The 12,884-nt window shown below is 26.9% G+C and overlaps 1 protein-coding gene across 1 annotated transcript; it reads right to left on the bottom strand.

Moving 5' to 3' along the window:
* Nucleotides 1–2,125: 2,125 nt before the first annotated feature.
* LOC132939264 (inositol-tetrakisphosphate 1-kinase-like) lies at nucleotides 2,126–10,734 on the bottom strand. Its single transcript, XM_061006344.1, has 9 exons — nucleotides 10,178–10,734; nucleotides 6,232–6,256; nucleotides 4,916–5,005; nucleotides 4,712–4,856; nucleotides 3,298–3,390; nucleotides 3,187–3,230; nucleotides 2,940–3,102; nucleotides 2,643–2,879; nucleotides 2,126–2,580 (listed from the first exon to the last, which is right to left on the bottom strand). The coding sequence occupies exons 1-9, from the start codon at nucleotides 10,276–10,278 to the stop codon at nucleotides 2,408–2,410; spliced, it is 1,071 nt and encodes a 356-aa protein (XP_060862327.1). The 5' UTR covers nucleotides 10,279–10,734; the 3' UTR covers nucleotides 2,126–2,407.
* Nucleotides 10,735–12,884: the final 2,150 nt, after the last annotated feature.

The following is a 12,884-nucleotide window of genomic DNA, read 5'->3' as shown; positions in this document are numbered from 1 at the left end:
TTCATTTTCCCCAAAAAGTGAGATTAGCCCTTCTTGACCCAAGGTCCAGAAACAATCACAGCCTTCTTGACCCAAGGTCCAGAAATAATGACAGCTACTATTGGTTTAAACTACCTAGGCAGGTATCAAGAGAGTTGAGTTCCAATTTTAATTTTAAAAAATATTAACCGTAGAAATTTGAACTAGGTATTCCTCTATTATTAAAAGTATAATAATTGTCCTTAAATTATAGATATTTGAAATATTTAGAATAGTTTTAAACTATTTATAGTCATTTGAAATTTTAGCTTTTTATTTACCATTGAAAAAACTTGTCAGTTTTCAGTTTATTTTGACAGTAATCCGTCCTGTTGAAGAACTTTCTAGGTTAATGAGGATTGCCAATTAGAACAATCTTACTCGTATAGATGTATAGATTATTCCTTCGGTCAAAAAGCTTGATAAATAAATACAAGACTTCTAATATAATGTTACAATAGTGGTTAAAAAATATAAATTCACATTTTTTTTTTATAAGCATTTAAAGTTCGAGTTTTGATAAAATTATATATCAATTAAAAATTTTAAAATTACTGTAATTAAAAATGTTCAACTTTTATAGCTAACTAGCTAATGATTTAACATTTAAAACAAGGTTTCACGTAAATAGTTGAATAAATTACTTCATTCACAATAATATCATAAAATATATTTAGTAATAATATATCATGGGCTGACTGACCGTCTTCGCTCAGAATCGGTTTTCGTATACAATGGTATATTATATACTGTACAACAGAGCGACATCCACTTGCCCACCTTTCTTACTATAATTTTTAAGTGTAAGTACATATTTGTAATTGTAACTGTCCTGAGTCCGTATTTTACTTTCTTGATTTTTAATCAAGTATGGTAATAGAAATGAAAAAAGTCTGATTTTTATAAATCAATATAATCTATACATATTAATCTTACCAACAGCACTATAAAATACGTCAGATTTTAGGTACGTATATAGTATATAATATATATCTATAGGCTATAAGCATAGGTTATAAGCCTATAACAGTTGCCAGGTCGTCTTCATCTGCATACGCCATACAGGCATACGGAATACTGGGCTTCAGTGTTTTCAATATCCATAATTAATATATGTTGGTAGTTTGTATAATCATATTGAAAAGTGTAGAAGCTAAGAGACCTAAAGGACCTTAAGTCATAATCCTTCTCAGTGTTAGTCTTTATTAAAACATTATATGTGTACATTTATCCACATAGGTACTATTTTTCCTGACTCATATTATAAAATAAACCTTCAGTAACGCAAAATTGATTCAAAGACTTGCGTCAATTTATAATCTCTAGTCAGATGTTATACTTTGAACCACAGTCTTAAAAAATATCTTCTAAGACCGTGCTTTGAACAATAGTAAGCTATAGTTAATTCTCATATTATACTCATATAGGTACAGACCATCATTCAATAATAGACCCCGATAACTTTTTTTATATCCATTCTCAATAAGTATGTTGTGAATAGTGTGATACCTGCCATGTGCATGAGCAATATAGCAAATATAATATTGATTATTGAATTGAAGAATATAGAAAAAGGAAAAAATAACTAACCTAAGAAATTTTAAATGCAGACCTTTAACGTTTTATTTGTGCAACAATACATAAATAAACAATTAAGGATATTTATGAATAGTGAATACACTATTAAGATTTTAAGCATTAAATATGATAAATATATATTATACGGGTATATATTTATTTACTTTAATTCAATTTTTCAAAAATAATTCGACAATGTCAAGAATTAAATCTTGCACAAACATCATACTGATGTATGTACCTATTAAATTGCCTTAATTATTAGTTATTACATAGTAAATTCAAATTTTAATTTTAAACAATAATTAATTGACATTTATGGATAAGAATTTTAACAAGTGATTAATATAATTATAGTATATAATCAAAGTCAAATTGACAACATATTGCAACACCAATATCAATGAATGAAGAAAGGGAAAATTGAAAAAATACCTTGCAAAAGTCAGCAAGCGATAATATTACTCATAGAGTAAACACATCTTATCAGCAAATTGATTGAAAAATATATATCAACTGGAAAACATACTTAATTTGTATTATTTTATTATAAATATATATGTATAAAAATATTATTTTTTTTATCAATTATTCTTAGCGTGATTCTTATAATCTTGGTGTTCTGCAACATGAACAGTTCAGATTGTAAAACAATAATTTAAAAATACTTAGAAAACTAGCACATTGCATAGAAGTATTAACAATACATTTAACTTATCAAATAGATTAAAAAAATCAGATTGACAAAATATAAAAATGTATACATAAAAAACAAGTATACAATTTTTAGGCAAAGATTAATTGATCAGTTTTAATTATATTGATTAATTGAATTTAGCTTGGCGCGAGATTTTTTTTCATCGCTTGAATCACTAGTATCAAACCCAGAGTCTTCAAAATATGCTTTAGAGCATACCGATTGAGCACGTCGTGACATCACACAGTCTATAAGTTTTCCAAAAAAGTCTGGAAATCCATCATAACCTATGGGAATATAACATTAGTTTTTATTACAATTTTAAAACTATCAATAATAACACTTTTACCAGGATAGGCATTAATATCGATAATCGCATGCCGATTGGTATCATTTTCAACAACAACATCAACACCATATAGAGACATGTTTAGATAACTGCCTAGAGTTTTGACAATAGAATGCAATTTGATTGGATCTATGGAAGATCCTTTGGCGCTTTCTGAAGGGTCGAGTACACTAAGTTCGCTACTTGAATCTGATTTAGACACAGAGTGACTGTCAAAAGTAATTGTATCTCGGTCATCTAGAAAACAATAAATAATTTAAATCAAAATTAGAGACCGGTTTCAAACAAACGCTCTACCATTTGACGCATAAAAATTTTTCAATGATGGTCTCTCAACCATTTGATAATGATCTCCAACCACATACAATTTGTACAAAATTGCATTGTGATTAATGAATGATTGAGCAACACATGGGGGCTTACAATCAGCTACACCTCGTTCATTAAAAATTACAGACATCTAAAAAATAAGTTATACACTATTATAATATAATTATTAATTTGTCCAAGCTTGACTATTTTTATGTTCTATTTGGAGGTTTACCTGATGACAATAAGTTGTTCCTTGAGCTACAAACGGCTTACAAACTAAAATAAGTCAAGGCATTAGTCTATTTTTTTCAGACATTATTTAATATAATAACTAATAACTTACTGAATGGAAATGTAACTCCAGCATTTTTTAGTTTTTTAATATTATCTTTCACATTGGTTGATAGAATTTCCACAAATGTAGGTGTAAAAACATCTAACATAACATAGACAAGAATAATTAAAATTTAATAAAAAAAAATGTTTACAAAGTACTAAAAAAAATAATTTATATTTATGTTTTTAAATTGTTTAACCTAAAATAAAATGTTTAACAAAAATTGGGCCTTGACTGGGAAACATTAGGTATTAATTATAACTTCTAATTTTATAAGCGTTGTATAAATTGATTAAGAATAGTTTTATATTTACTTTCACTAATTAGGAAAAAAGTATTAATTATTTAACCATATTTATTATTTATGTCACCTAAGTCATGTGTTTAGTTATTTTGATAAACCTAATGATATATATAATATTTCAATGATTAACTTAAAACATTAAATACTTCCTCATAAAGTATTATTAATACAACAATGCTATATGATTTTACTATGAAAAAACTGATGTATATAAAAACTTAAACAGTTTAACAGAAAAATTACCTACTATTTAAATTATTAGTTACCCAAGGTTTTTAAGAAAAAGATTAATTTCTATAGAACCATGGATAATTTTAGAGGGATTGTCAAAGTATAAGATTTGGATCTAAACATAAAAGCATAATGGCAATTAGCCAAATGGTTTTGGCAACATTTTAAATTATCACTAATAAATCTGCATATGAGACATCGGCTCAAAATATAATATCAGTAAATTGACAATTGTACAAGTGCCAACATGAAATAAAAATAAAAAATTACTAAATCATCTGTATTCAATTGGATTATCCCTTAATGCAGTATTCACGCTTTAATTTCCATGCAACATGCAATAGGTAACTTACAATTTTCTATTTCATATAAGTTTATTTAAATTAAAACAAATAAATAATAATTTTGTTTTTGTAATTTGTATTACTAATCAAACAGAGGACTAAAAAGTTAAGGGATATTAAATCACCCTTGTTCCAATGCAAAGCATTACAACACAGTGTCAACCATGTCCTACACAGACATATGCTCAAGTGGCAATTCCCAATAATTGTATTGGGAAATAATAAATGTGAAAAACACTTCAGTATAAAGCTATTTCCAAAGCAAAATAAATAATAGGTAGCATCAAACCTTTCATAAAATTATATATTAATATAACTATACTTTTAAGTTGTATTAAGTACCACTTTAGCTGTGTAAAGTGCCAACACTTAAATATACCATGAGACAAACCTCTTAAAATGTCATTACTACTTATATTCTTTATATTTTTTTACAATACCATATAAGCCCCAGGTCAAGGTCCTATTTAGTGTGAGAGAACCAAAATAATTTAGACAACTTAAAATACCTAGTTACAATAATAATTGTATATTGGTGTACCAATATTGTTCAAGGTGGTGTTCAACACGACATTATATGTTTTGTAGCGATCAAGCAGGGTACGAACGCTATCTAATGGATCAATGATTAATACTTTTGGATGATCCTTTATATACCGTTCAATTCTATCTATGATTTGAATTGCCTAAAAATGAAATAAAATTGTTTATAAAATATGAAAATATAACACAAATACAAACATACCTTTTCATCATTTCTGGCAATTATTTCAGTAAGTTTATGTAAAATTACTGCAAATGGCCCTTGATTTTCTAACGGTTTTTCCAGATCCAACTTTAAAAACAAAATAATACATTCTATAAATAAACAATTTAATATATTTGATGTTTAAATGGTTATAGTTGGTAAATTGGAAAATTAAATAAATCATATATTATATTATTATTAATATTAGAAAGTTATGATTGAACGATTTAAAAAACTATTTTAATTTACTTTAGGAAAGGCATCCAATTGTATACTAAATTGTTCAATATAAATATATATTCTATCATACTTGGATTTAAATTTTAAATAAAAAGTCCTAATTGTTATTTTGAATATTTTATCACAAAATGCAAATTATTAAAAACTGATATTTGCTTATCTGTACTTTATGTATTAGATTCTATGATGTTAAATGGATATTAAAATATATTCATGTTCACATAAATTATTGTGATTTTGGTTACTAATTAACTAGGTACGTTAAGAAGATGTCACACCCGCACGTGTTGTCTCCGTCTTACAAATGTACAACATACCAAAAAATGTTTTGCGTGAGACAACTTTTCTTGCACCATATTTGTTGTAGAACTACCAAATTTTCGCAACACGTAAAGAAGAACTTTATCTGTGCAACAGCGTGCTCTTTTTTTTAATAGCACTATCCAATCATTTTTTATAAGCAAATTAAAAAACAAAACAAAAAAAACCAAAGGTTTAGAAGCAAATAACTTTTATTGTATTTATGTTATCTAAAATATAGGCACGCTTTTGCATAGATAATTTTCCACCCTACATGTTTAGAAATTTTGGAGCCACTACTACAAACAAAGAAAGATGAAAGTTGTCCCGCGCAAAACAGTTTTTGCTATGTTGTACATTTGTAAGCCGGAGACAACACATATGGGTGTGACATCGTCTTAAGATTACTTCAAGTATAACATAAATCACAATAAATTATTTAGTGAATCATATAAAATTTAACAATTAATTAATTCAGTTATTCTTTAACATCTCTAAAAACATATAAAACATTACTAAACTATAAGGCTATATCAAGTAACACAATGCACTAATATATAGAACTATAAAATATTGTTTAACACAAAACAAAACTAACTAAACATGTTATGAACAACAAGCAACCCGGCATACAACTGAATGGTTATTTTAATCTCTATTATCATTATGTGACAGTAAAAAAACACAACCAACCCCCCCCCCCCCCCCCCGGAAATTAAATAAAGAATTTTTTCTTAGAAATTTTAAGTTAAAATAATGATAAAATTACTTACTTTCACTAATTCATATCCGTGCTGCCTGCAAAAAAATGAATATATTAACTATTAATTGCTTACATCATTTTAATTTTTAAATATTATTAAATTTGTAAACAAAATTAGTAATTACTAATTAAAATATAGGAACCTACCTAACAATTTAGACAAAATAAATTGTTATAATAATTGAACATGGAAATTAATAAACTATATATATTATTTAATTTAACTAAAATAAAATAAATTTAATTTGTTTATTAAAAAAAAAAGAAGAGATTTGCAGTAACTTTAGAAATATTATCATTAATACAAATTAAAATCACATAAAAATTTATAAATTAAATAAATATACTTATACAAATCTGTTAAACTATACAAATATTTATGTTGTTTTTTAACAGTTGGGTAACCTATCTAATATTTAAATATTTAACGTAACATAAAGTTATAATGTAACATAAAGATCAGTCTGGTCCTGGATCGGTCGACCTGGCATTCGGGTTGGTCCGGTCTGGTCAAAATGCTTTTATATTCTTGTTTAAGGTTAGGTGTTCGGGTCGGGACACAGTCATATTTTAATGGGTTAGGTTTGGTTAGTAAGTTTTTAATATCACTGGTGTGGTCCGGTCCGGTCGTTTTTATATTATAATGGAATAATCTATATGTCTTTGGTCTAGGTTTTAATCAATTTATATACTTGGAAAAATAGTATTATTTGTCAATTTATTTTTAATGATTTATAAATAGTATGTGTTCGTATTTCTTAATAAATTCATCATACCTTATCGGTTATTAAATAATGATATTATTTTCCATCTAAACAGGAGATCATAAAAATAAACGTTGTTTACTGTAAAATATAGTACGATACACGAATAACACTGTAAAATGTGAATTATCACATACAAATATATTATAGTTCCGGGTTGGTTTTTTTAAAAATATAAAATCTGAGCAAGGCTGATCCGGGTTTATAAAAACGTTGTCTATAAAAATTGGTCTGGGTTGAAAAATATATTTTAGGAATTGGTATAATCTGATTATTTCTTAAATATTTGGTCAGAGCCGAACCAATATAGGACCGGGCTATACTCTAATGTAACAAATAATTTTAAAATTAAAAATCTATTAATCCTAAAATTAAAATTATGTTAATCGCTTTAATAAAAGGATATAAATATAATATGAAATATTCAATTAAATGAACTAATTCTCGTATTTTATTAGTTAAAGCCCATAGGCCAGTAAACAAATATACATTTTTAGTGGTATTAAATTAATTATTTTTGTTTCCGTAGGTATTTAAATAACTTTATTTACATTATTTATAATGTACATTAAAATATTAAAATATTTAAAATATATCTTAGTTTCATTTATCATTAAAATTAAATTAATCAGTAGGTACTTTAACTTTAATATGTTTATGTATATAAGTATATTAATTATACATCAGTTAGTTAAATGTATTTCACTGTTGTTTTGGTTAAAGCATTGATGAATTAAACTTAGCAACAGTTTATCAAAAAAATAATCAAATACTCATAACACAATTTTTGAATTTATCTACTTAAGATAAATACCTAAATATATTTTAATATTATTAAAAAAAATATAGGTATTTAGATTATTTTTTTATTTAAGTTTTCACAAGGAGGTTATACTATTGGCTTAAAAAAATATCCTGTACTTCCAAATTGTTGGTTTACTATTTCACAAAAAAATCTGTCAACTCTTATAATTTATATGTGTTAAAATTACATAATATATGTATTAATGAGCTGTTAAAACTGAGCATTTTTCTGAGGACTATTGTATTTTTCAAATAAATAATAATTCCGAGGAAGAATTTATATTATTGAGAGTTATGAGACTTGCTGTATTTATATGGAACATTATCATATTATTATCTATTATACAATGTAACTGATATGTTATTCTACACGGTATGAATACAGATTATCATAAAGTAAGATAATATTTTATATAACTTTTGAGAAACTAATTGTTACTAATAGAGAAAATAGAAATAACTATAAAAAAGTTAACTTAAAACTATGGATACAACATAGACCTATAAATTAAGTGCTAACTAAGTTTATAGGTCTATCGTATATGGGACTAGTGCTGAGCCTTATGTATAGACGTATAGTGTTTATGTCAGGCCATGGCCTGATAAATTTTTGTAATGATATATGACCAAGGGTTGAATGACTATTGTTTGCAATTTACAAAAGAATATAAATGATTAGATTATGAAAAATAAAAGATAAATTAGCATTTATTTATAATATAGACATAGTTAAGACAATATTTAGGTACATATTTTCATAAATAACACAAATCAAATTACATGTAATTAACAATTATGCATTGGGTTATCAACGAGATTATCAATGTTTCGTTTGGAAGTTAAACAAAATGACTTTCCAAGTTTTTTGTCACACAAAGTAAAATGTTGACTTGTGGCTGTTGTATTTTAATTTAGCTTAAATTCAGTTTTAGAAGTTCAGCACAACTGGTCTATTGTTTATGGTATAGAGTACACTGTTTAAAGCTATAGGTATATTAATACTGGGATAAAAGAATGTCACAAAATACAAGCAAATATAAGCAAATTCTAACTAGGTAACAATATTTAAATACACTGTAATCTGACTAATCTGTTACAACAAAATTGATAAAAACAAATTTTGTACTAGTTGAGAATCATATAGAGTTTTTCATATTAATTCAAAGTGTCTACTAAAATGTCTTATTTGTGTTACTTGTTTATTTTTATATTTAGTTATTTGATACTTTTTATATAGATTATATAACATAATATATTATAGACTATTATAAAAAAAACTTAAGATAATTAACTGTAATAAAATGTATTTCCACTTAAATTGTGTTAATTTAACTTCATAATATGAAACATAATAAAATAACCATAAAAGTATAAAATATTCAAAATTATTCAATAACAATTTTAACGTGGAATACTTCTCTACCTTGCTACATGCAACATAGTAATCTATTTAATTACTAAGCTACTTATTATGATTTTGGATGCAAGTAGCACCTAGCACCGTATACTAGTTAATATCATTAATTATTAAAAAATTATTGCAAATTTGTAAATAATATTAATTTTTTAGGCAGAGATAATAATATGTGATAAGTGTTTATTATATAAATTATAAGATTATCTTACTTAATAAATGTATTTGATGGTAATTGCTTAAAACAATTTTACTACCTAAGCATTTCCAGAATTGGTAGTTGATTACATGTTTTATTATGACTATCCTGCCAAAAATATCTGTGCACTCTTATGAACATATTATTTTTAAAGTAACAATTAAATACAATTGTATATTGAAACTATTATTTATTTTTAATTATTTGTGAAAATGTCAAATTATTGGTAATAACTCGGGTAATAATGAATAATGATACGTAACGGTAACACACGGCAAAAAATAAAGCTCTGGTCATTGAGGATATTATATAGTTATATTTATTATTATTCCGCAAATGCTTCTTCAGTTTCTTGTTATCAATCAGTAAGCACAAATACAATATGTTTGCTTTGTATTAAATATACTATAATAACCCCTAAATAATTTATTATAATACAATTTACCAACTAACAATTTAAGTAAACAGGCTAATGACCTCAGTCGTCAAAGCCAAAAATCTAATAAAAATTTAAAAAAATTTAGTTTAGAGCAAAAAATTAATTCCTACTTTTGATATACCTAACAAAAAATGTGTATATTGAGAAGATCACAACGATATTCCCGCGCCGAAATGTTTCCCCAAAATGCCCCTGATGTAGTGGTACATCCTAATAAAACAAAATACCATAAATCTACTAAGTACCCTATACAGGTACTTACTTTGCGAATACAAATAATAATTATTTTTAATTATTTTACCAGAAAAATACGCGTTTAAAAACAACTCATCTAACCTGCACACTTTTCCAAACTCGATCCAATTGAGTTTCTGGCTCTTTCTGTCAGACATCCAGTACCCGATGACCATCGACGGGCGCTTGTCGTTTTCGGTCATCTCGACGGCGATGACGTCTTGATTGACACACTGCTATCGTCTTTCTCGCTCAACAACACACTGCAAGTCGCGTGCGCTCGATTCACGTGTCCACAGGCATATATGGCGGTGATGCGCACTCATTCGTCATTTCGGACCGAATGGCGAATACAAATAATTATTATTTTTAATTATTTTACCAGAAAAATACGTGTTGAGAAACAACTGCATTAAGATTCGAAGGCCGTTTACCGCCCATCGCCGTGCGTCCGTATGTCGTATGCAGAATGCGTCGTTAATCGTTACCTGATAGCTTGTTTATTTGCCGTTCGCACAATATATTATTATTGTGACGGTTTCACTTTTTATTCCATCAACCTTATCACGTTTATGCGTAAAGTACGATAATAATATATTATATACATACATAATATGCGATATGTGACGATATATGATATTATTATGTAAGACAATTTCTTAGATAATACGATCTGAAAAACAACGTACCTAGCTGCTGATTATGTATAAATAAATGTAATGTTTTGATGATACTCCGGTGTGATAACAACGAATTTCAGACGTTTCACGTTTCGCCCCCGCCTTTTGGTCCCTGAAAAAAAACGAGAACACGGACTATTATTAAAATAGGACATTTGGCCCCCGGGAGTAGTTAATATTATCGTCATCGAACAAATCAAACAAAATTGGTAATTTCACAAACAAAATAATAACATCATTGTTCTATGATAATAATAACAGTAATAATAATTTAGGCTTTAGGTACAATTAAATTAGGTAAAAAAATAAAAAAATGATGCTACTTAAAAGTATGACAAAAATTGTGAAAATTATATGATTAAGAAATATACTCATTATAGTCATTACGCTGTTACGAAATTCCCAAAAATAATATTTTGAAAAAAGTTATTAGTTTTATTAAATTAAATTTAAAATTTTTATTTTCAATATTAAAAAATAAAAATAATTAAATACATATATCTAAATATAATAGGCCATCCCCACATCCCCACATGTCCATCCCCACATATTATTATAAATTAAATTAAAATTGTACGGTTTTTAAAAATAAGTGAAACGTTAAGTTAAAAACATTGATTTAAATTTAGTGCTTTAAAATACCGGGGGCCAAAGGCCAAACTTCCTATGGGGGGGGGGGGGGGGCTATGGGTAGGTAAATAACATCATACGATATATATAATATATATATATAGGTAATTGAAAACTCCCGGGAGCCAAATGTCGTATCTTAATAATAGCATAGAAATTCAAATCTAACTTGATAACTTTGTAGTTGATTCAACAATTCAGAAAGACCAGTTGGCAGTTTGTGACTGGGAAACCGTTAGATGAGGAGGAAAATGACGACAGTCGACAATAATAACAAAAAACGGCATTTAGGGTAAATTAATATTCCAAGAATAGGTACTTACTAATTAGTAATTACTATACCGAAAGTAACAACTGATTTTAAAGCATCGATGTTTTCCAGAAATCTCTGTATGAGGAAAACTAATAACAGGCTGCACAGTGTACGGCACTTTCACCCAAAGGCGGAAATCGGGTAGGGGGTGGCGAGAGGACTAAGCCCCCCCAGAAGTTCAAAATACAGGTCTTAGACCCCCAGGCCCACAACATTTTAAAGTGACTAAATATACAATAATTATTGTTATAATTGTAAAATTCATATTTAATAACTGAATTAAAAAATAAATTAAATTCGAAAGATTTTACTAACTTATTATCATAACTTGGAACGATCATAATTTTGTAGTATTAATAATAAACACGGTTTAAGATATTATAGTATATAATATATACTATGTATAATATCTTAAACCGTGATTATAAGTAATAATGTTATATTATATTGTTTATCGGCAATCGTTCATGTCGCGTCGCGTTGTCCCGGTTTCGATGAAATTACGTATTAATATGCTATGGTGGTAAGTATGTGACTTATACATTTTGTACGAGTCACCTCATATGGATTTGCCGACTTTATTTGAACCCTCAAATCCACCATTGGTTATAATTCTTATAATTAAAAATGAATACTTTAATAATTTCTGTTTAGATTACTTCTAAAATGTTAAAGATAAGGTACATAATTTTGTTGTACTTAATTATAGTCAAATTGTTTAGTATGTCGAACTTTGTAAGTTGTCTTGTTGAAATAAATAATTGCGAGCGATTCTAGTACAGTGGTACCTATATAGGTGTAATGACAGCATGATATAATGCTTTTTATTCCGGTGTTGTTTGAACACCCTAATACATCCAGCATAAGAAACCCGAATAAATGATTTGGGTGCTATAAGCCTATAAGCCCTGCTAACTTACATTGAGTGTATTTTCCCTTTGGAACTAACGAACGAACGTTCCACTTAGTGGCTGTAGAATTGAAAATTCTTCCATCCACTTGCATAATATTTATTATATTTATATATTATGTATTATTTTTCTTCATTTCCTATTACACTCTTTTAAAGTTATTCAGAAGATAAATATAATAAATAAATAAAATATATTAAATAAAAGTAATACCTGTTACTGAGTAATACAATATATATAATATTATAATGTATTCGGAACAAATGCACTTTACC

The sequence above is a fragment of the Metopolophium dirhodum genome, chromosome 2 (assembly GCF_019925205.1).
Source record: "Metopolophium dirhodum isolate CAU chromosome 2, ASM1992520v1, whole genome shotgun sequence".
Classification (NCBI taxonomy): domain Eukaryota; kingdom Metazoa; phylum Arthropoda; class Insecta; order Hemiptera; family Aphididae; genus Metopolophium; species Metopolophium dirhodum.
Note: the sequence above shows the minus strand (reverse complement) of the source record. Positions and strands in the feature narration are given on the sequence as shown.

Excerpts from the sequence above, each read along its gene's own strand:
- LOC132939264 (XM_061006344.1), bottom strand. The coding sequence starts at position 10,278 with ATGACCGAAAACGACAAGCGCCCGTCGATGGTCATCGGGTACTGGATG. Across the intron at positions 6,257-10,177 it reads GAGTTTGGAAAAGTGTGCAG|GCAGCACGGATATGAATTAG; the intron begins GTTAGATGAGTT and ends ATTTTTTTGCAG. Across the intron at positions 3,391-4,711 it reads CACCACCTTGAACAATATTG|ATGTTTTTACACCTACATTT; the intron begins GTACACCAATAT and ends ATGTTATGTTAG.